Source organism: Scyliorhinus torazame, chromosome 19 (assembly GCF_047496885.1).
Source record: "Scyliorhinus torazame isolate Kashiwa2021f chromosome 19, sScyTor2.1, whole genome shotgun sequence".
Taxonomy (NCBI): Eukaryota; Metazoa; Chordata; class Chondrichthyes; order Carcharhiniformes; family Scyliorhinidae; genus Scyliorhinus; species Scyliorhinus torazame.
In genome coordinates this window covers 99,840,951-99,860,756 of record NC_092725.1, presented here as the reverse complement: position 1 = coordinate 99,860,756, position 19,806 = coordinate 99,840,951, and the positions used below count along the sequence as shown (strand labels likewise).

The 19,806-nt window shown below is 49.1% G+C and overlaps 1 protein-coding gene across 3 annotated transcripts in view; it reads left to right on the top strand.

The window, feature by feature from the left end:
• Nucleotides 1-19,806, top strand: part of LOC140396357 (EF-hand calcium-binding domain-containing protein 4B-like) — a 213,400-nt gene that overhangs the window by 69,787 nt on the left and 123,807 nt on the right. For all 3 annotated transcript variants that reach the window (XM_072484912.1, XM_072484910.1, XM_072484911.1), the window contains exon 5: nt 18,696-18,842. In XM_072484912.1, the coding sequence (XP_072341013.1) occupies nt 18,696-18,842 (147 nt within the window). The remainder of the gene's footprint in view (nt 1-18,695; nt 18,843-19,806) is intronic.

The following is a 19,806-nucleotide window of genomic DNA, read 5'->3' as shown; positions in this document are numbered from 1 at the left end:
CTCCTTAATCAATAACGCAGTTCCTCCTCCTCCTTTTAACACCCCCTTTATCACGCCTGAAACCTCTATACACTGGGATGTTCAGCTGCCAGTCCTGCCCTTTTTTTCAACCAAGTTTCTGTGATTGTAATAATGCCATAATTCCATGTGCTGATCAACACTCTGAGGTCATCAGTCTTACCCTTCTCTGCATCATTATAGTGGAGTATTGTTAATGTTACTGGGCTTGTAATCCAGAGGCCCAGGCTAATGCTCTTGGGGCACAGGTTCAAATCCCATTACAGAAGATGGTGGGAATTTAAATTCAATTAATAAAATCGGAATTGAAATTTAGTCTCAGTAATGGCGTCATCAATTATTGTAGAAACACATCTGGTTCACTTACAACCTTCAGGGAAGGAAATCTGCCCTGCTTACCTGGTCTGGCCTACGTGTGACTCCAGGTTCTTCCTCTTCACTCCCCCCTGAAATGGCCCAGTAAGCCACTCAGTTTAAGAGCAGTTTGGGTTGGGCAACAATGCTGCCCCTATCAGCAATGCCCACGTTTCAAGAATGAATAAAGAGAAAAAAACCTTCTCATGATGAAAATGATGGAAGTTCTGTTGCGTGATGTGCTTTGTTGGTTTATGTACACTTGCAATATGCCCTTTCATTAGCAGGTGAAAGTATTCTACCTTGGTTGCCCCTTTGTGGAAATCAAAGCTTGTATAAGTGTGCTGTGACCTAGTACAGTTTAACCCCAATTCAGCTTTCCCCAGGCTCTGTCCAGCTGCAACAATAAATTGGCAGAGGGTTTGGAAAGTTAATTGCAGGCATTGTGTTTGTTATGATACATAATAAGGTGAAAACAGGAGGAATCCTTTGAACTGAAGGGCAGAACAAGCTTGAATATACAGGTTTGTATGTCAACTCCATTTACAGTTTTGCCTTTGATCAATATCCCTCAGCAGCCTCAGCCAACAAAAATCTATCTGCTTCATGAATGATTGATGTTCTTTGTAAAGCAGTTCCCTCTGATTCCTGCTAATGATACCCATTATTTATTTATACTTTTATGGGATGTGGGTAGTGCTGGCAAGGCCAGCATTTGTTGCCCATCCCTTAATTGCCCTTGACCGGAACAGCCATTTCAGAGGGCAGTTCAGAGTCAACCGCATTGCAGTGGCATTGGACTCAGACGTAGGCCAGACCAGGTAAGGGTGGCAGATTTCCTTCTTTAAAGGACATTAGTGAACCAGATGGGTTTTTACAGCATTTGATGAAAGTCTTACGGTCACTGTGACTGCGACTAGCTTTATATCCCAGAATTTGTATTAATTGAATTTATATTGTCTTTCATGCATTGGTGCAGACTGGATGGCCGGAAGGGTCTCTTATGCACTGTATTAGTATAAGATTCTGTGAAATTCATCCAGCTGCTGTGGTAGGATTTGCACCCATTTTCCCCCAAACATTAGCGAGTCCAGTGACGTTGCCATTATGTCAGCAACTTCCCTCGTGCTAACTCATTCCATGCGCCAATTTTTAATCCATTTCAGAATCTTATACTATCTCTCATCTTCTTTTGATTTCATTATTAACCCATGTGACATGAGATCAATGATTCTGATGGAACCTTAAGTATAGTATATTGGAAGATGTCCAGGTTGTCAACAAGATTTTTCGGAACTCCTGCGGCGGGATTCTCCTTTGGCGGGATCCTCTGCTTCGCCGGCAGCGGACTCACGCCCGTAGATTTCCCCATGGCGTGGGAGCGGCCACAATGGGAAACCCCATTGGCTTTTTGCCAGGATGGAGGATCCCGCTGCCGGAGGGGGCGCGCCGCATCAGAAAACAGGCCTGGCGGGACAGAGAATCCGCCCCGGAGTCTCTTTGTCACGTTGACGACAGCTTCCTCATTTTAAGAAATTGCTAATGATAAATAATCATAGAATAAGGGGCGGGATTCTGCGCAAACTGTCGGGGCGGGAATAAACAGCGCAAATCCTGGTGGGAACCACTCCGGTGTCGAGCCGCCCCAAAGGTGCGGAATCCTCCGCACCTTTGGGGGCTGGGACGGCGCCGGAGTGATTTGCACCATGCTGGCCGGCGGGAAGGGGCTTGACGCCACGCCAACCAGTGCCAAAGGGCCTCTGCCGGCCGGCACGAGTTGCCGCATGCGTGGGAGCGCCAGTGTCTGCTGGCGTCATCCCCGGGGATGCGCAGGGGGGGTTCATCTCCACGTCGGCCATCGCAGATCGGTACAAGGCTGACGCGGAGGAATAGAGTGCCCCCACGGCACAGGCCCGCCCGCGGATCGGTGGGCCCCGACCGCGGGCCAGGCCACCGTGGGGTCACCCCCCTGGGGCCAGATCGCCCCCCCCCCGAGGACCCCGGAGACCGCCCATGGAACTGGGTCCCGCCGGTAGGGACCAACCTTGATTTATGTGCGGGACCCTCGTTAAATGGGCGGGACTTCGGCCCATCGCGGCCCGGAGAATTCAGGCGGCCCCAGGGCCCATTGAGTCGCGCCAGTCCCCGCCATTCTCCGAGGCGGGCGGCGCGATTCACGGTGGGGCGATTTTTGGGGGGCCGGAGAATTCGGAGGGTGGGGGCGGGATTAACGCCGACCCTCGGCGATTCTCCGACCCGGTGGGGGGTCGGAGAATCCCGCCCCATGTCTTTAAAAATAAGCTGATGAGTATTTAATTTTGATAGCAAATGTTCTCAAAAGCCCACACCCCGTCCCAAAATCCTCCATTAAGAACAGTCTTCATCAGTCAGGTTGTGCCTCAGCACTGCCATCATTTTTATAATAAAGTATATCTATTTAGACATTGGGATTATGCAAACAAAAGATTGGGGGACAACCATTCCCCATGTCAATGCCCTGACAAATCAGAGCTGCCTGCCTGGTTCAAATTTGAACAAGAGCTTGGCAGTTACCTGTTCCCTGCTGCACTCTCCACTCTACCAATCAGAGTCCACTTGCTATCGAATCTCCACTCGCTCCTCACACAGTATAAATCGTTGCTCCCTTTACTGTTGACATTTTTTCAAACTGTCCTGATGTGTGCAACATTAAAAGCTTCGACAGTACAGCTCTCCCAAATTGGGGAAGGATTAGGGAGTCATTGCAAGAGTCTATTAACTAGTTCACTCTGGGTTTCTCGGAGGAACTGGGAGAGTCTGTGAGTTTGCTTTGCTGTCTTGGAGATAAACCTGTTTTAGGTACAGGCTAGCTTCAGACTCGCTCTTTCTTGACATGCAATGATTGGGATTAACACACCTGCTCCTCCCCACATTTTCAACAGCAAGGACATTCCTTCCTGCCTTCCAAAGAGGTCATATTGGACTCAAAACATTAACCCTGTTTATCTCTCCACAGATGTTACCGGACCTGCTGAGTATTTCTTGCATATTTCCGATCTCTAACATTTGCAGTATTTTGTTTTTATTATAGAATTAAACCCCAGAACAAAAGCAAAATACTGCAGACACTGGAAATCTGAAATAAAAACAGAAAATACTGGAAATATTTAGCAGGTCTGGCAACATCTGAGTCAACCTTTCAGGCCGATGATCAGTCAATGCTTATTTTACTTCCTATATTCCCAGCTAATTCAGACTGAATGCAAACTGGATTTATCGGGTGTTACAATCTTATTAGTAAAGTGAAACAAAAATATTTGAAAAAGTGACTTGCAGTCTGCCATTTTTAAGGGACATAGACAATGGAAAGGTACAATTATTTAAATATTTCTGCAAAGAGAGACATGTTGCCGAAGCTTTTCAACTTGTACTCATCAGGACTAACGCAAGAATGCCATATTTCATAGGATCACAAAAAGCTGTTGACACTGAAATTCACAGAGCTTTATAAAGGTGCTGCTCTTCTGGGGCGAAATTCTCCTACCCGCCCCGCCACATTTCTGCCCCGACCGGCCGGCGGGAGTCTCCGTAACACCGGCCAGTCAATGGGGTTTCCCATTGTGGGGCAGCCCCACGCCGTCGGGAAACCCCCGGGCGCCGGCAAAACAGAGACTCCCGCCGGCGGAGAATGATGCCCCAGGTCCCAGACAGTCAGTCCTACATTGAAAATACTTTTGACCAATTTTCCACATTATCGTTCAGTTTTGATTGAAATAAAATTTCCTGTCTGTCCAAAATACTCTTGAGATACAACCTCAATTATAAATACCAGAAGTTGGGCAGCACGGTAGCCCAAGTGGCTAGCACTGTGGCTTCACAGCGCCAGGGTCCCAGGTTCGATTCCCCGCTGGGACACTGTGCGGAGTCTGTACGTTCTCCCCGTGTCTGGTGGGTTTCCTCTGGCTGCTCTGGTTTCCTCCCACAGTCCAAAGACGTGCAGGTTAGGTGGATTGGCCATGCTAAATTGCCCTTATTGTCCAAAAAGGTTAGGAAGGGTTATTCGGTTACCGACATAGGGTGGAAGTGAGGGCTTAAGTGGGTCGGGGCAGACTCGATGGGCCGAATGGCCTCCTTCTCCACTGTATGTTCTATGTTATCTGCTCCCTGGCAGGTCGGTGGCAGAGCTTTCCTCATCTCTCCACTCCCTCCACCATCAAAGTCAATGAATCGTTAACCCTGGGCCATCCTGCCCATTGTTTCTGGGTTTGGGCAGTACCCGTGGCTGCAGAAAGAGGTCACTTAAGAGACACTGCAGGCTGGAAGCACCAATTTTCTATTCTTAAACATGAGTTGTTCTGTCGGAGGACAAAGCAGTTGCTAACACAAGGAGACAATCTGTCATTTGGGATAAAATAAATGAACATTGAGAAGCAAGGACAGCCAGCTTGGACTTGTTAAAGGCAAAACATGTTTTACAAATTAATTGTTTTAAAACAATGACAGCTAAAGAACACAAATGAAATTGAAACTGAATCACATAATGGGAACAACACCAAAGGAGACTTTTTGGCCTGTTGAGATTCGTTTGGGATTGATACAGGGTTATGGGGAGAGAGTGGGGCAGTGGGATTAGTTTGGGATAGATACAGGGCTATGGGGAGAGAGTGGGGCAGTGGGATTAGTTTGGGATAGATACAGGGCTATGGGGAGAGAGTGGGGCAGTGGGATTAGTTTGGGATTGATACAGGGTTATGGGGAGAGAGTGGGGCAGTGGGATTAGTTTGGGATTGATACAGGGTTATGGGGAGAGAGTGGGGCAGTGGGATTAGTTTGGGATTGATACAGGGTTATGGGGAGAGAGTGGGGCAGTGGGATTAGTTTGGGATTGATACAGGGTTATGGGGAGAGAGTGGGGCAGTGGGATTAGTTTGGGATTGATACAGGGTTATGGGGAGAGAGTGGGGCAGTGGGATTAGTTTGGGATAGATACAGGGCTATGGGGAGAGAGTGGGGCAGTGGGATTAGTTTGGGATAGATACAGGGCTATGGGGAGAGAGTGGGGCAGTGGGATTAGTTTGGGATTGATACAGGGTTATGGGGAGAGAGTGGGGCAGTGGGATTAGTTTGGGATTGATACAGGGTTATGGGGAGAGAGTGGGGCAGTGGGATTAGTTTGGGATTGATACAGGGTTATGGGGAGAGAGTGGGGCAGTGGGATTAGTTTGGGATTGATACAGGGTTATGGGGAGAGAGTGGGGCAGTGGGATTAGTTTGGGATTGATACAGGGTTATGGGGAGAGAGTGGGGCAGTGGGATTAGTTTGGGATTGATACAGGACTATGGGGAAAGAGATGGGCATTGGGATTAGTTTTGGATTAATACAAGGCTATGGGGAGAGAGAGAAAGGCAGTGAGATTGAGTTGAATGATTTGCTTCTGACTTCTGTCTGCCTCCAACAATCCTCTGAAATGTTAACTCCATCTTTAGGGTCTTGCTGATGAACACGCTAGACAATGACAGGTTGACTATTCCCCTCACAATCCCAGTGTGTCTTCGGCAGTCTCTCAGGGTTGAAGATGACTTGCTTGCATTCTGGAGAGGTGGGTTCTGGGGTTGTTGAATAGTCCAATCGTGGATCCACAGACTCTGCCACAGGTGGTGTTTGATGAGGTGGGTGGGACGCTCTGGATTCTGTGCTCTCTTTCCGCTGTTTACGCTTGGCCTCCACGTGCTCCACGCCGCGACGCTCGAGGTGACTGGCTTTGCGGATGCTTCTTCTCCAGTTTATGCATTCTAAGGTAAGCGGTTCCCACGGGTTGATGGGGCTCATTTAGGGAGGTTTTCAGAGTGCCCTTGTAGCGTTTCTTCTGCCCTCCTTGTGATCGCTTGCCATTGTGGCGCTCAGAGTAGAGCACTTGTTTTGAGAGTCTTGTGTCGGGCATGTGGACAATGTGGCCCACCCATTGCAGCTGGTCGAGCGTGACCAGTACTTTGATACTGCAGATATTGGCCTGGGAGAGGACGCTCCTGTTGGTAAGCCCATCCTATTAGTGGATTTGCAGGATTTTGCAGAGACTGCGATGGGGATACCTCTCCAAGGATTTGAGGTGTCTGCTGTACATTGTTCATATTTCTCATGTGGACCACAGCTGCATTGTGAACCATGAGCTTGGTGGTGATTTTGAGGTTTCGGTCATTGAATATTCTGTTCCTCAGGCGTCTGAAAACTGCACTGGCACATTACAGTTGATGCTGTATTTCATCGTCAATATCTGGTCGTGTTGCGAGGAGAGTCCCGAGGTATGGAAAATGATTCTCATTGTCCAGGGGCCCACCATGGATCTTGATGGTCGGGGGCAGTTTAGTGTGGTAGGAGTGGGCTGGTAAAGAACCTTTGTTTTCTGAATGTTTAGTTTGAGGCCCATTCTCTCATTTGCCTCGGTGAATGCATCAACAATGGTTTATAGCTCGGCCTCTGAATGTGTGCACACACAGCTGTCATTTGCATACTGCAGCTCAATGATAGAGGTTGGGGTGGTCTTGGTTCTGGCCTGGAGGCATCAGAGGTTGAACAGTTTCCTGCTTGTCTGGTAGGTGAGCTCCACTCCAACGGGGAACTTCAGGATGATGGGGTGGAGTGTTGCTGCGAGGAAGATGTAGAAGGGCGTTGGTGGAATGATGCAGCCTGTTTAACTCCAGTTTGCACACGTACTGGGTCTGTGCTGATTCCATTGGCGAGGATCACGGCTTGCATGTCATCGTGGAACAGGCGGAGAATGGTGACGATTTTCTGTGGGCAGCCGAATTGGAATAGGATGTTCCCCAGTCCCTCAGGTTGACAGAGTCGAAGACCTTTATGAGATTGAAGAAGACCATGTACAGATTTTAATGCTGCTCCCTGCACTTTTCCTGGATTTGTCGTGCACTGAAGATCATGTCCATTGTCCCTCTTGATGGGCGGAATCCGCACTGAGACTCCACACTGAGACCCCTGGGCAAACTCTCCCGATTGTGAAGGATTGGTCCTCAGGTCCTGGCATAAGACAATCACCAATCAGGTCCCAGTCAAAATTCTACATCTTTTTTATGCAGTAGCCTGATCACATCAAGAGAACAGCTGACGGCTCAAGGTGCTCCTTCAAATGATCAAAATTAAATCTACCAGTCGGCAAGCACATTGTGGCTCTTTTCCTTTGCTCTGTGTATAGGATATTGGGATTTCTTTTTAAAAATATTTTTTATACTCCTTTTTCTCATTTTCTCCCAAATTTACACCCAACAATAATCAGTAATGAATGTAATGTCAATCCCCATATCAATAACAACGATCCCATCCTCCCACCAAACCCCAGACATTGTTAACATAAACAAATGACAAAAAGGAATCAGGAATCACCCACAGTCACCATTAACACATACAGTCCCCCTCCCCCAACCATCCCAGCCCCCAACCCCCCTAATGTTCGATGTGATCCAATTCTCGAAAGTGCTTAATGAATAACGCCCATGAATTGTAGAACCCCTCCATCCCGCCCCTCAGTTCAAATTTGACCTTTTCAGGCATTAAGAATTCCAGCAGGTCCCCCCGAGGGTATTGGGACTTCTATCTGTTGTTGCGCAAATCATTTATTTTTTAATTTTATTCATAAACAGTGAACATGGGAGCACATTGTCCTTCTGGCATATAGCCCTCATATCTTGAAATAATAGATTATCAAAAGAAAATATACCTCTCAGATTATAAAAACTTCTGGCAGCCTTTTCCTTCATGTTGGGTCTGATACTTCCCACTAAAACAATTCCCATTGTCTTTGCAAAATGAAGTGACTCATAAACGGAACTAAAGTGAGAATTTTGGAGCATGATTGTTAGTTTTAAGTGATATCCTAGTTTTGCACATTTAGGCATCTAAACTCAAATGGAGATTTTGCCATATTATTTACATTATATGGATTCTTTATGTTGCAGTGGTGGTGTCTCATTGTTGAGATATTGAGACATAGGTGTTTAAATATAAACACTTTTATTGGTAGGCTTTAACTTTTTACAGTTCCAAATATGGCCTTGCAAGGTGTTGCTACCACCATGCAGGCTGGCTTCTTACAAAGTTCTGTTCCAGACTGTTCTCTGACCATGTGACTACATACATCACACTGAGGTGGTGCCACTGGAAAGTCCTATGTTAACCCTTGCCCTGCTTAGTACCTTAAACTATAATGCATGCAGGCACATAGCATCGCCAATAGGACAGCTATTTAGGTCCTTGCTCAGTCAGATTGTTCCTGTTACACTGTCACATTGCATCTACAGCAGAGACACAGGCCATTCAAACCAACTGGTCCACATATGGCATTGGTGAGGCCACATCTGGAATATTGTGCATTGTATTGAACTTAGGATGTAAATGCATTGGAAGCAGTTAAGAGAACGTTTACTAGACTACTAGACTAGTCAAGATTGAAGACAAGCAGGGATGTGTCATCGATCCCACCCTTTTCTTCATCTTTATCACCACCATCCTTCACCAAGCTTTCCACTGGAGCTGCCATAGTCTACATGATGGATGGAAAGGTTTTCAACCTCAACCGGTTGAAATCCAAGAAGAAAAGGACACTGACATCACTTGTGGAACTTCAGAATGCAGATGACATTGCCATCGCCTCTCTCTCAGAAGACAATCTCCGAGCCATGCTTTATGCCTTTGTGGAAGCATACCAAAGAATTGGTCTCAGCCTCAACCTCAAGAGGGCGGCACAGTAGCACAGTAGGTTAGCACTGTTGCTTCACAGCGCCAGGGACCCGGGTTCAATTCCCGGCTTAGTCACTGTCTGTGCGGAGCCTGCACGTTCTCCCCGTGTCTGCGTGGGTTTCCTCCGGGCGCTCCGGTTTCCTCCCGAAAGTCCAAAGATGTACAGGTTAGGTGGATTGGGTCATGCTAAATTGGCCATAGTATCCAAAATGTTTAGTGGGATTATGGAGTTACAGGGATAGGGTGGGGGAGTGGACCATGGTCGGGTGCTAATTCAGAGGGTTAACGTAGACTTGATTGGCCAAATGACCTCCTTCTGCACTATAGGGATTCTATGCTCTATGTTCTATAAGACCTAAGTCTTTACCAACCCACCCCAGGGCAAGATGTGGATCAATGGAGAACTCTACCAAATATGGAACATTCCCCATACCTGGAGAGTCACCTCTCCTCTAAGGCTGACATTAATGTGGAGATCCAACATCGCATCCAATCCGCAAGTGCCTCCTTTGGTCACCGAAGGACAAGAGTCTTTGCTGACCGTGATGTCCGTGCTGACACCAAGATCGTCGTATACAAGACAGTTGTTCTCCCAACAGTTCTATTTGGCTCAGAAACTTGGAGTACATATAGATGGCACCTCAAGGCATTCTCTGCATCAGCTGGAAGGGCAGGTGTGCTAACATCAGTGTCCTTGAAGGTGCCAAGAGCACCAGCATCGAGGCCATGATCATCCGAAACCAACTCCACTGGAAGATTTGCTTTGGCAGTGAGGTTTCTGACATCCTAACACATGGCCGGCACAGTGGAGTTGGTTTCAGATTATCAGGGCCTTGGTGCTGTTGGCTCCTTCAAGGACACTGATGTTAGTATGCCTGTCCTCCCAGCTGATGCGGAGAATCCGTCTCAGACACCATTGATGATACCTCCCCAGGGCCTTGAGGTGACATCTTATGAGGAAAGGTTGGACAGGCTAGGCTTGTATGTGATGGAGTTTAGAAGAGTAAGAGGAGACTTGATTGGAACATACAAGATCCTGAGGGGTATTGATAAGGTGGATGTGGAGATGATGGGCGCGATTCTCCGCTCCCGCGACTAAGTGCCCACGCCGTCGTGTACGCCGTCAAGTTTCACGACGGCGTGAAACGGCCCCGATCGCGATCGGTTCAGGGCCTGAAAATGGGCTAGGAGCGGGGCCGCGAGGAACTCGGGGGGCGTGGCGCGAAAGCAGCGTCGTAAGCGCGCGATGCCCGAATGACGCGGCGCGGCACCATAAATGGCGCGATCTGCGCACGGAAGGACCCAGGAGGAGGAGAAGGAGGAGAGATGGCTGAACCCCGACGAGCCGCACCGGGGTTCCAGGACACGGACCTGGACACCCTCCTCGATGAGGTTGAAAACCGAAGGACCACCCTCTGCCCAAGGCGTGGCCATCGCCAGCCATCCAGCATGGTGAGGCGTGAACCGGAGGGAGTTCTCCTGTGCTGCACCCCCTAAACGTTCACGAGCAGAGGGCCCTGGACCTCGCTGGGGATCCGCCACCCGGGAGGTCGCGACATGCAAGGTCGGAGGCGCAGAAGCACGTGAGACAACCCTGCATGTCCTCACCGTCCCCACCCCCCCACCCCCCCCCTCCAACCCGTCATGGCCCCCCTCACACTCTGGCCACTGCACCCTCAATCCCCTCCCCCCTCACACTCTGGCCACTGCACACCCGATCCCCTCCCCCCTCACACTCTGGCCACTGCACCCTCAATCCCCTCCCCCCTCACACTCTGGCCACTGCACCCTCGATCCCCTCCCCCCTCACACTCTGGCCACTGCACCCCCGATCCCCTCCCCCCTCACAACACTGGCCACTGCACCCCCGATCCCCTCCCCCCTCACACTCTGGCCACTGGACCCTCGATCCCCTCCCCCTTCACACGCATGCCACTGCACCCCCGATCCCCTCCCCCCTCACACTCTGGCCACTGCACCCCCGATCCCCCCCCCCCTCACACTCTGGCCACTGCACCCTCGCTCCCCTCCCCCCTCACACACTGCCCCCACCACCACCGTACACCTGGCCCAGCGTGTCTAACGAACCCCGTATCATTGTGTTCCCCAGGGCCAGCCGCCGAACGTCCAGCGTCGTCTCGGCCAAGACACAGCCGAGACGACCCTGTGCCCACTATCCGTCCTGTGCCCCTCAGTACTGTCTCTGTCCGTCGTATGTGCATTCCCGCCCAGCGTCCCATACTGAGAGGATGGCCCTCCTGTCCGACCGACTGCCACCCTCTGGCGTGCGTCCCTGGGTGCGCTTGAGGTTGGAGATGGTCGGCTGTGTCTTGGCCGAGACGACCCTGTGTGGGGTGCGCACCAGGAGCAGGGAGTGGTGCCGCTCATCGCAGCCACCCAGGCTGACACCGCACGGGTGGCGTCCGCGGTGCAGGCAATGGGTGAAACGGTTTTGGCCATTGGTCAGGTTCTGCAAGGCGTTGTGCTTCACGTGCACGCGTCATCCATGGCCCAGGAGAGGGCTGCCCTCTCACAGGTAGCCATCTCACAGACCCAACACGACATTGCCGCCGCTCTCCGGGCCCTGGCTGAGTCTCACCATGCCATGGCCCGGTCCCAGCAGGCGATGGCACCCAGCAGTCAGTCGCGGAGAGCATAGACCACCTGGCGCACGTGATGGATGGCGTCGCGCTCTCACAGGTTGAGATAGCACAGTCCCTGGCAGGAATGTCGCACTCCCTGGGCTCTGTCTCTGCGAACATCCGGACCGGGGTCGATCCCGCTGCAGGCCTCCAGGACTGGCAGCGCCAGGTGTCGGTAGTGCGATGGGGCATGTCTCCGATCGCACCTCCGTCCCACAGTGAGGCCCAGGGGTCGCCGGGCTCCCCGAGGGAGGAGGCGGTTCTGGGGCCCATCCCGGTACCTCCAGCAAGGGACGTCCCGGTACACTCGGCCTCCCCCCGTTCCGTCCCTGGCGCATCTGGTGGGCAGCGGGCAGGACAGGGTGGCACCACGCCATCCAGCATGCCCGCCGAGCAGCCTGGCCCATCGAAGCCGGGCCGCCATAGGAAACACATGCCGATGGGGAGCCATGTCGCAGGGCGTGATTCTCAGCAATCCGCCTCCACTCCTGCTGTACCATCTGGGGAGACTCCTAGACGTAGTGGTAGGGCCCGTAAGGCAAAGAAGTTAGGCACATAATAAGTTGGCACGGGTGCAGGGCGCAGTTTAGTTGTAGGGGGTAGGGCATCTGTATGTGAATGTCACAATTAAACCCACTGTTGCACCTGTAAGACTCTGTGCTATGTCCGGTGCCAGGGGGCTGGTGAGGGTGACCGAGTGGCGCTGTGGTTAACGAGAAGTTCAACGTTGGTGCCGGATGTGCTGTCCCTTTGCCTCCTGCCTCCCAAAATCGGACACCGTAGTCCTCGGCACTCCGACGCCAGCTACCCCACACGGGCACGTGATGAAATGTCCGTTACGAAGGCTGTGAAGGGAGTGCATGGTTCAGCTATAGCCATGAGTCAGACCTTGGCTGGCGAATCTGAGCTCACAGCTCATCGCAGAGCGGGCTGTCATCATTCAACATGGCACTGATCACAACCGCTTACACAATCATCGCTGTTGTGCAATCCTGTAGTGCCGCAGTGGTAAGGTGATGTGGAATTGGTGCCGTGAACGCGGTGCGGGGGGTGGTAGTGGGTGCTCCCTCAGCCCCCTCCCACCACCACTCCCTCACCCCCTCCCACCTCCACACACTCCCTCCCCCCACCCACCTCCACTCCCTCCCTCACACCCCTCCCACCACTCCCTCCATCACCCATCTCCCACCTCCACACTCTCCTTCAGCCCCCTCCCACCTCCACTCCCTCCCTCACCCCCCTTCCACCTCCACACACTCCCTCCCCCCTCCCACCTCCACTCCCTCCTTCACCCCCCTCCAATCTCCACACTCTCCCTCCCTCCCTCCCACCTCCACTCCCTCCCTCACCCCCTCTCCCACCTCCACTCCCTCCCTCACCCCCCAGCCACTTCCACTCACTCCCTCACCCCCTCCCACCTCCACACTCTCCCCCTCCCACCTCCACACTCTCCCTCACCCCCCTCCCACCTTCACTCCCACCCTCACCCCCCTCCCACCTCCACACTCTCCCTCACCCCCTTCCCACCTCCACACTCTCCCTCACCCCCCTCCCACCTCCACTCCCTCCCTCACACCCCTCCCACCTCCACACTCTCCCTCCCCCTCCCACCTCCACACTCTCCCTCACCCCCCCTCCCACCTCCACTCCCTCCCTCACCCCTCCTCCCACCTCCACACCCCCCTCCCCCTCCCACCTCCACACTCTCCCTCAGCCCCCTCCCACCGCCACTCCCTCACCCCCCCTCCCACCTCCACACACTCCCTCCCCCCACCCACCTCCACTCCGTCCCTCAACCCCCACCCACCTCCACTCCCTCCTTCACCCCCCTCCAATCTCCACACTCTCCCTCCCTCCCTCCCACCTCCACTCCCTCCCTCACCCCCTCTCCCACCTCCACTCCCTCCCTCACCCCCCTCCCACCGCCACACTCTCCCTCACCCCCTTCCCACCTCCACACTCTCCCTCACCCCCCTCCCACCTCCACTCCCTCCCTTACCCCCCCCCCCCCACATCCACACTCTCCCCCCCCCCCCCCCCCCCATTGGCCGCAGCGTTCTCGGAGAAGCCGACCCGGTCTGCAGGAGCTCCGGAACAGTCTGCTCACCTCCTCACTGCTCAGCGTCACCCAGCACGACTGGCTGACGACTTTATTAACCAGGTGTGAACGGCGTCGGCGTGAACTGGGGTCACGCCGTCGTGACTTCGGCCCATCCGGGCCGGAGAATAGCGGGGATAGCGGAGAATCGCCATTTTGGGTGCCTCGGGCGATTCTCCGGCCAGCGCCGCGCTGAACTCGATGGGGCCGATCTCGCCGCTTGGGTGAATCGCGGGAGGGCGTAGGACCGGCGTCGCGGGGAAAAATGGCGCCCGATGTTTTCTGTTGGGGGAAAATCTAGAACTAGGGGTTACTTTCAGAATAAGGGGTTGCCCATTTAAGTCAGAGATGAGGAGAAATGTTTTCTCTCTGAGGGGTGTGAGCCTCTGGAACTTTCTTTCTCAAAAAGGTGGTGGAAGCAGAGTCTTTGAATATTTTTAAGGCATATTCATGAATAACAAGGAGTGAAAGGTTATCAGGGTAGATGGGAATGTGGGATTGAGATTACCATCAGACCAGCTTGGATCTTATTGAATGGTGGAGCAAGCTCGAGTGGCCTACTCCTGCTCCTAATTCATATGTTTGTACGTATGTATGCCGAAGTTTATGCTCCACACTAGCTTAATCCCACCCCCATCATCTCACCCTATCAGCCTAACCTATTTCATTCCCGCTGTCATGCGCATGTTTCCCTTGATATATATTTATGCTATTCACTTCAATAACTCCTTGTGGCAGTGTGTTCCACATTCCCATCACTCTCTGGGTAGCAAGATTTCTTCTGAATTGGATTTATGAGTAACTATCATATGTATTCCCCTTAATTTTGGGCTCCCCCGCAAGTGCAAACATTTCCCCCATGTCTACCCTATCAAATCCTTTCATTATCTTAAAGAGCTCTGTCAGGTCAGTGTGAAAAGTATCCCAGCCTATTCAATCTTCCCGTATAAAGTATATCCTCTCTGATCTGGTATCATCATTGAAATTTTCTTTTGCACTTCTCTGGTGCCTCTATATCCTTCTTATTATGAAAATCTGAACTGTTCACAGTGCTCCCAAGATGTGATCTAACCAAAGTTTGATACAAGCTTCACATAACTTCCCTATTTAATTCTGTCCCTCTAGAAATTAGCCCATTGCTTAGTTTGATTTAATTTTTCAACGGCTTTAATAATATGTATCGCCACTTTTATCGATCTATCTGCAGCCCCAGATCCCTTTACCCCATTGAAACTTATAATTAAACATGGCATGTTTGAATTATTCCTCCTATTGTCAATGTTGGTGCTGTAACTAAATGGGGAGTGTGTTGTGGGCAATGGCTCTTTCAGAGGCTCTGAAGTTTTTTGGGGTGGAGATGGTCACACGCAGTACCTTATGGACAGAAACTAAAAACAAGCTTTTAGAGTTGGTAGAAACATTGCAGTTAACATTACCTGACAAATGCGAAAAGATGAGGTAATTATGGCGGTGGCTAAGCATTTAAAATTGCCTGAGATACAGTTTGACTCTTTGGAAATGGCAAAAATTCAGTTACAAATTAAACAAATGGAACATGAGAAAGAATTAAAGCAGCTTGAATACGAAAGAGAGAGAGAGAGGACAAAGAAAGAGAGAGAGAAAGAGATAGAGAGGTAAACGAAAAAGAGAGAGAAGAAAGAAAAACATGATTTTAACTCAAAGTGACGAACCAAATCCAAATAACTTTCAAAGTAAATTGGAAAACGAGGATGTTCTTAAAAATTGGGATAAATTGGTGAGTTACCTCACAGAGGAAAAACGGTCTGACCTGAAAGAGTTATTGATATCACATGGGCAAGTTTGTGGAGATAAATTTGGAAGCACAAAAATGGCTGTACATGATGTAGATGTGGGAAATGCTGTTCCAATCAAACAACACCCATGTAGACTTAATCCTTTAAAATTGGCACAGGTTAACAAAGAGATTGAGAGTATGCTTAAAAATGGCATAATTAAAGTGGGTTGCAGCCAATGGAGCTCACCCATAGTGATGGTACCAAAACCGGACAGTACCCAACGGTTGTGTGTGTGGTTTATAGAAAGGTTAATGCAGTTACAAGAACGGACTCTTATCCTATCCCACATTTGGAGGATTGCATTGAGAAAGTGGGACAATCAGCTTTTATTTCCAAACTGGATTTACTTAAAGGTTTCTGGCAGGTACCTTTATCCGAAAGGGCGAAGGAGATTTCAGCTTTTGTGACTCCTGATGGTATATACTAATTCAAAGTTATGCCATTTGGCATGAAAAACACCCCAGCCACATTTCAACAGTTAACTAACAAAGTTATTTCAGGATTACCCAATTGTGCGGCATACATCGATGATCTGGTAATTTTGAGCCAGACATGGACTGAATATTTGAAGCTTCTGATGGAGTTATTCAATCGACTTCAGGAGGCGGGTTTGGTGATAAACCTAGCCAAAAGTGAATTTGGAAAAGCCCAAGTCACTTTCCTTGGCCATACAATCGTACAGGGTTGAATAGTCACATGGGATGTGAAAACAAAGGTTATTGGGGAGTTTCCGATACCATCGACACGATGGGAAATAATGCGAATTCTGGGTATGAGTGGGTTTTACCGGAAATTTGTACCGAATTTTAGCAATGTGGTCGCTCCACTGACGGACTTGCTGAAGAAGCGTAACAAATTCCAGTGGACAGTGAAGTGTCAACAGGCATTTGACGGCCTGAAGGCTGTGTTAACCACTGCTCCTGAGTTAGCCATCCCAAATTACACCAAACCATTCAAAGTGGCTGTTGATGCGAGTGCTGTGGGTGTAGGTACGGTGCTTCTACAAGACGACGACGAAGGGCTAGAGCGGCCTATTGGTTATTTTTCGAAGAACTTCAATTCTCACCAGAAGAAGTATTCCACGATTGAGAAGGAGAGTTTGAGCTTGGTGCTGTCTTTGCAACAGTTTCAAATTTATGTGATCAGCAATCCGTCTGACACAATTATCTATGCTGATCATAATCCGTTGACATTTTTGGAGCAATTCCGGAATAACAATGCCAGACTGTTTCGATGGAGTTTATTGTTGCAGCCATTTCATTAAAAAATAATACATGTGGCAGGACGGGAAAACGTGATAGCCGATGCTTTGTCTCGAATGTGATGACGAGAAGCCGGTTCAGTGGAGGAAGAAGAACTAAAATGGACTATGTTATTATACCTATTTGCATGTGTTGTTTTTTGAAACAAAAAAGTATATTTACTGTCTATATTTTCTTAAAGGAAAGTGAAAAGGCGAAAAATGAAACCATCTTGAAATTGATGGTTTATTTATTTTTTCTTGGGGAGAGGTGTCATGGGAATGTCACTTTAAGAAATGTTTGTCTGCTCAAGTGGCTGCAGTAATGTCAGAGTGTGGGTGGAGCTGAGCTCTGGCTCTGCATTTTAGTTTCGATTTGAGGGAAAGCTTGGGTGTGTCTATGTTTTTTTTAGTTTTGTTTTAGTTTTAGAGATGCTGCAGTCACAGCAAGATGTGTATGAATCTCTGCAAGCTTATGAATGTCCATTTGGTGATTTCAACATGGTAACTTTTCTCAGTGGTGAAGTTAAACCTGATGTCTTTCTGTACAAAGGGTTCTTTGTGTCTTATGGATGTTGCAAAGAAAGATTAAGAGTTACTTATAGCGTACTATACTCTTTGGGGGATTTATTAGTGTTGATAGTTGTTAAGATGTTTACTGTGGGTTTATAAAGTGTTAACTGGTTTCATAAATAAACATTGTTTTAATTTAAAAGTACTTTAACTCTCTGTTCACTACACCTGTAAGGTAAGCCCATAACCACAATCTATTAAAAGTTGTGGGTCAGGTGAACTCCATGATACACTTTGGGGTTGTCTAAACCCTGGCCCATAACAGTGGGACGCATTGGACTGGCTGAGCATTACAAATGGTGTCGGATGACTAATTCCAGGGACTGCAATGGAACTCCCTTGACTGTGATATACCAGTTGCTGTCGCTTTTGCTGTCTAGATAAAAATCAAAGTGCACTGTATAAAATAAAAACAAAACAGTAATACTTTTAAGATGGGGATTTGAGTTAATTCTGAAGTGCCTTAAACCAATTTTCTGCTACCCACTAACCCTACTTATTCTTGATGTGGTGATGCTGACATTGGACTGGGGTGGGCACAGTGAATTGTGCACCTCTTTAACCTGTGATTATCCCTCTCTCCAGTTGCACCGTCTGAACCTCTAATTACCTTAATTACCTGCAAAGACTCGCATTCAAAGTATCATCTTGCATCATTGAATTTGTTTATATATGCGTTTGTGGAACCCACCTCTTCATTCACCTGAGGAAGGAGCTGCACTCCGAAAGCTAGTGATTCGAAACAAACCTATTGGACTTTAACCTGGTGTTGTAAGACTTCTTACTACTTAATCCTGACTGTTTTATGCACGGTTCCAGGAGGTCAGCTAATGTGGGGGAGATGGTGCCGTAGTGGTAATGTCACTGGACTAATAATCCAGAGGCCCGGGCTGTTGCTTTGGGGACATGGGTTCAAATCCCATCAGCTAATAGAATTTACATTCAATTAATAAATCTGGCATTTTAATGCTAGCCCCAGTAATGCTAACTATCATAGATTATCATGAATCCCATCTCGTTCATTCATGTCCTTCACAGAAGGAAATCTGCTGTCCTTAACTGGTCTGGTCTGGTCTACATATGACTCCAGGTGTGGTTGACTCTTAACTGCCCGCTTAAATGGCCAAGCAAGCCATTCAGTTCAAGGGCAATTAGGGATTGACAACAAATGCTGGCCAGTGAGGTTCACATCCCTTGAAAGAATATGACATTGTTTACTTTTCAGCCAAAGGGAAATCCAAAATCTTTGGACACAACTAAGAAAAGATGAGCCGCATTTACTGACTAATTTTGAAGAGATCCTGACAAAAGTTTCCACTCAGATTCAAGAGGCCAACAAAGAAAAGGAAATGATGGAGTTTGCTCTAAAAAGGTTTGTTTTAATATTAAAATTCTCCATCCATGCAAGTTACGTAAATAATATATGAGAAAGGGTGAAAAGATTGCCTCTTTTATTTCTTTCTTTATATATGTATTTCCCCCCCCATTCTTCCCCCTATCTTATCCCCCCTTTCCTTACCTTTTCTCCCCTTTGCTTCCCCTTCCCTCCCTTTTTCTCATTTTACCTCTCTCCCACCCATATCCCCCCTCCCCCCACCCATGTCCTCTCTCCCCCCCACATCTACATCTGTCACACCTTACCCTCTGATTTTCGTTTCGCTGCTGTTTGTCCTTTCACGCCTTTTGTTCTCTCTGGGGACTGCCGTTAGCACTCTCTTCCCTTGGTTTCTGTGGCTATGACGCATCTTTCATTCCCTCACCCTACAGTATAAATATCTTCCATTTTCTATGCCTTTTAGCTTTGACAAAGGATCCTCTGGATTTGAAACGTTAGCTCTCTTCTCTCCTTCCAGATGCTGCCAGACCTGCTGAGATTTTCCAGCATTTTCTCTTTTGGTTTCAGATTCCAGCATACTTTTATCCAAGATTACATCAGTTCATGGATTAGCTGAAATTTTCTTCCATAGCTTTCACTGATCTGATGGTTTGTGATCCCTGCACATCATTGGCACATTTCCCAAAGGTGCAGTTGATTCTGTTCAGCAACATGCAAATAACACAAGCCCGGGGAGCAGCATCTCAGCTTTCGATTAGGCACATTACAGGACTCAACATTGAGTTCAACAAATTGAGACTGTGACCTTTCTCCTCCATCTTAACCCTGCTTTTTAAATCCCATACAACGTCTCGATGCAATTCCTTCCTCCACCGGCAACCCTGCCACACTGGGCCATCTGTCTCCTGTTCTTAAGTTTGCGACATCTTGTTGTCATCTTTCCCAGCTACAGTATACTATCCAACATATTCCCACTCCCGTTAGTTCTGAGGAAGAGTCA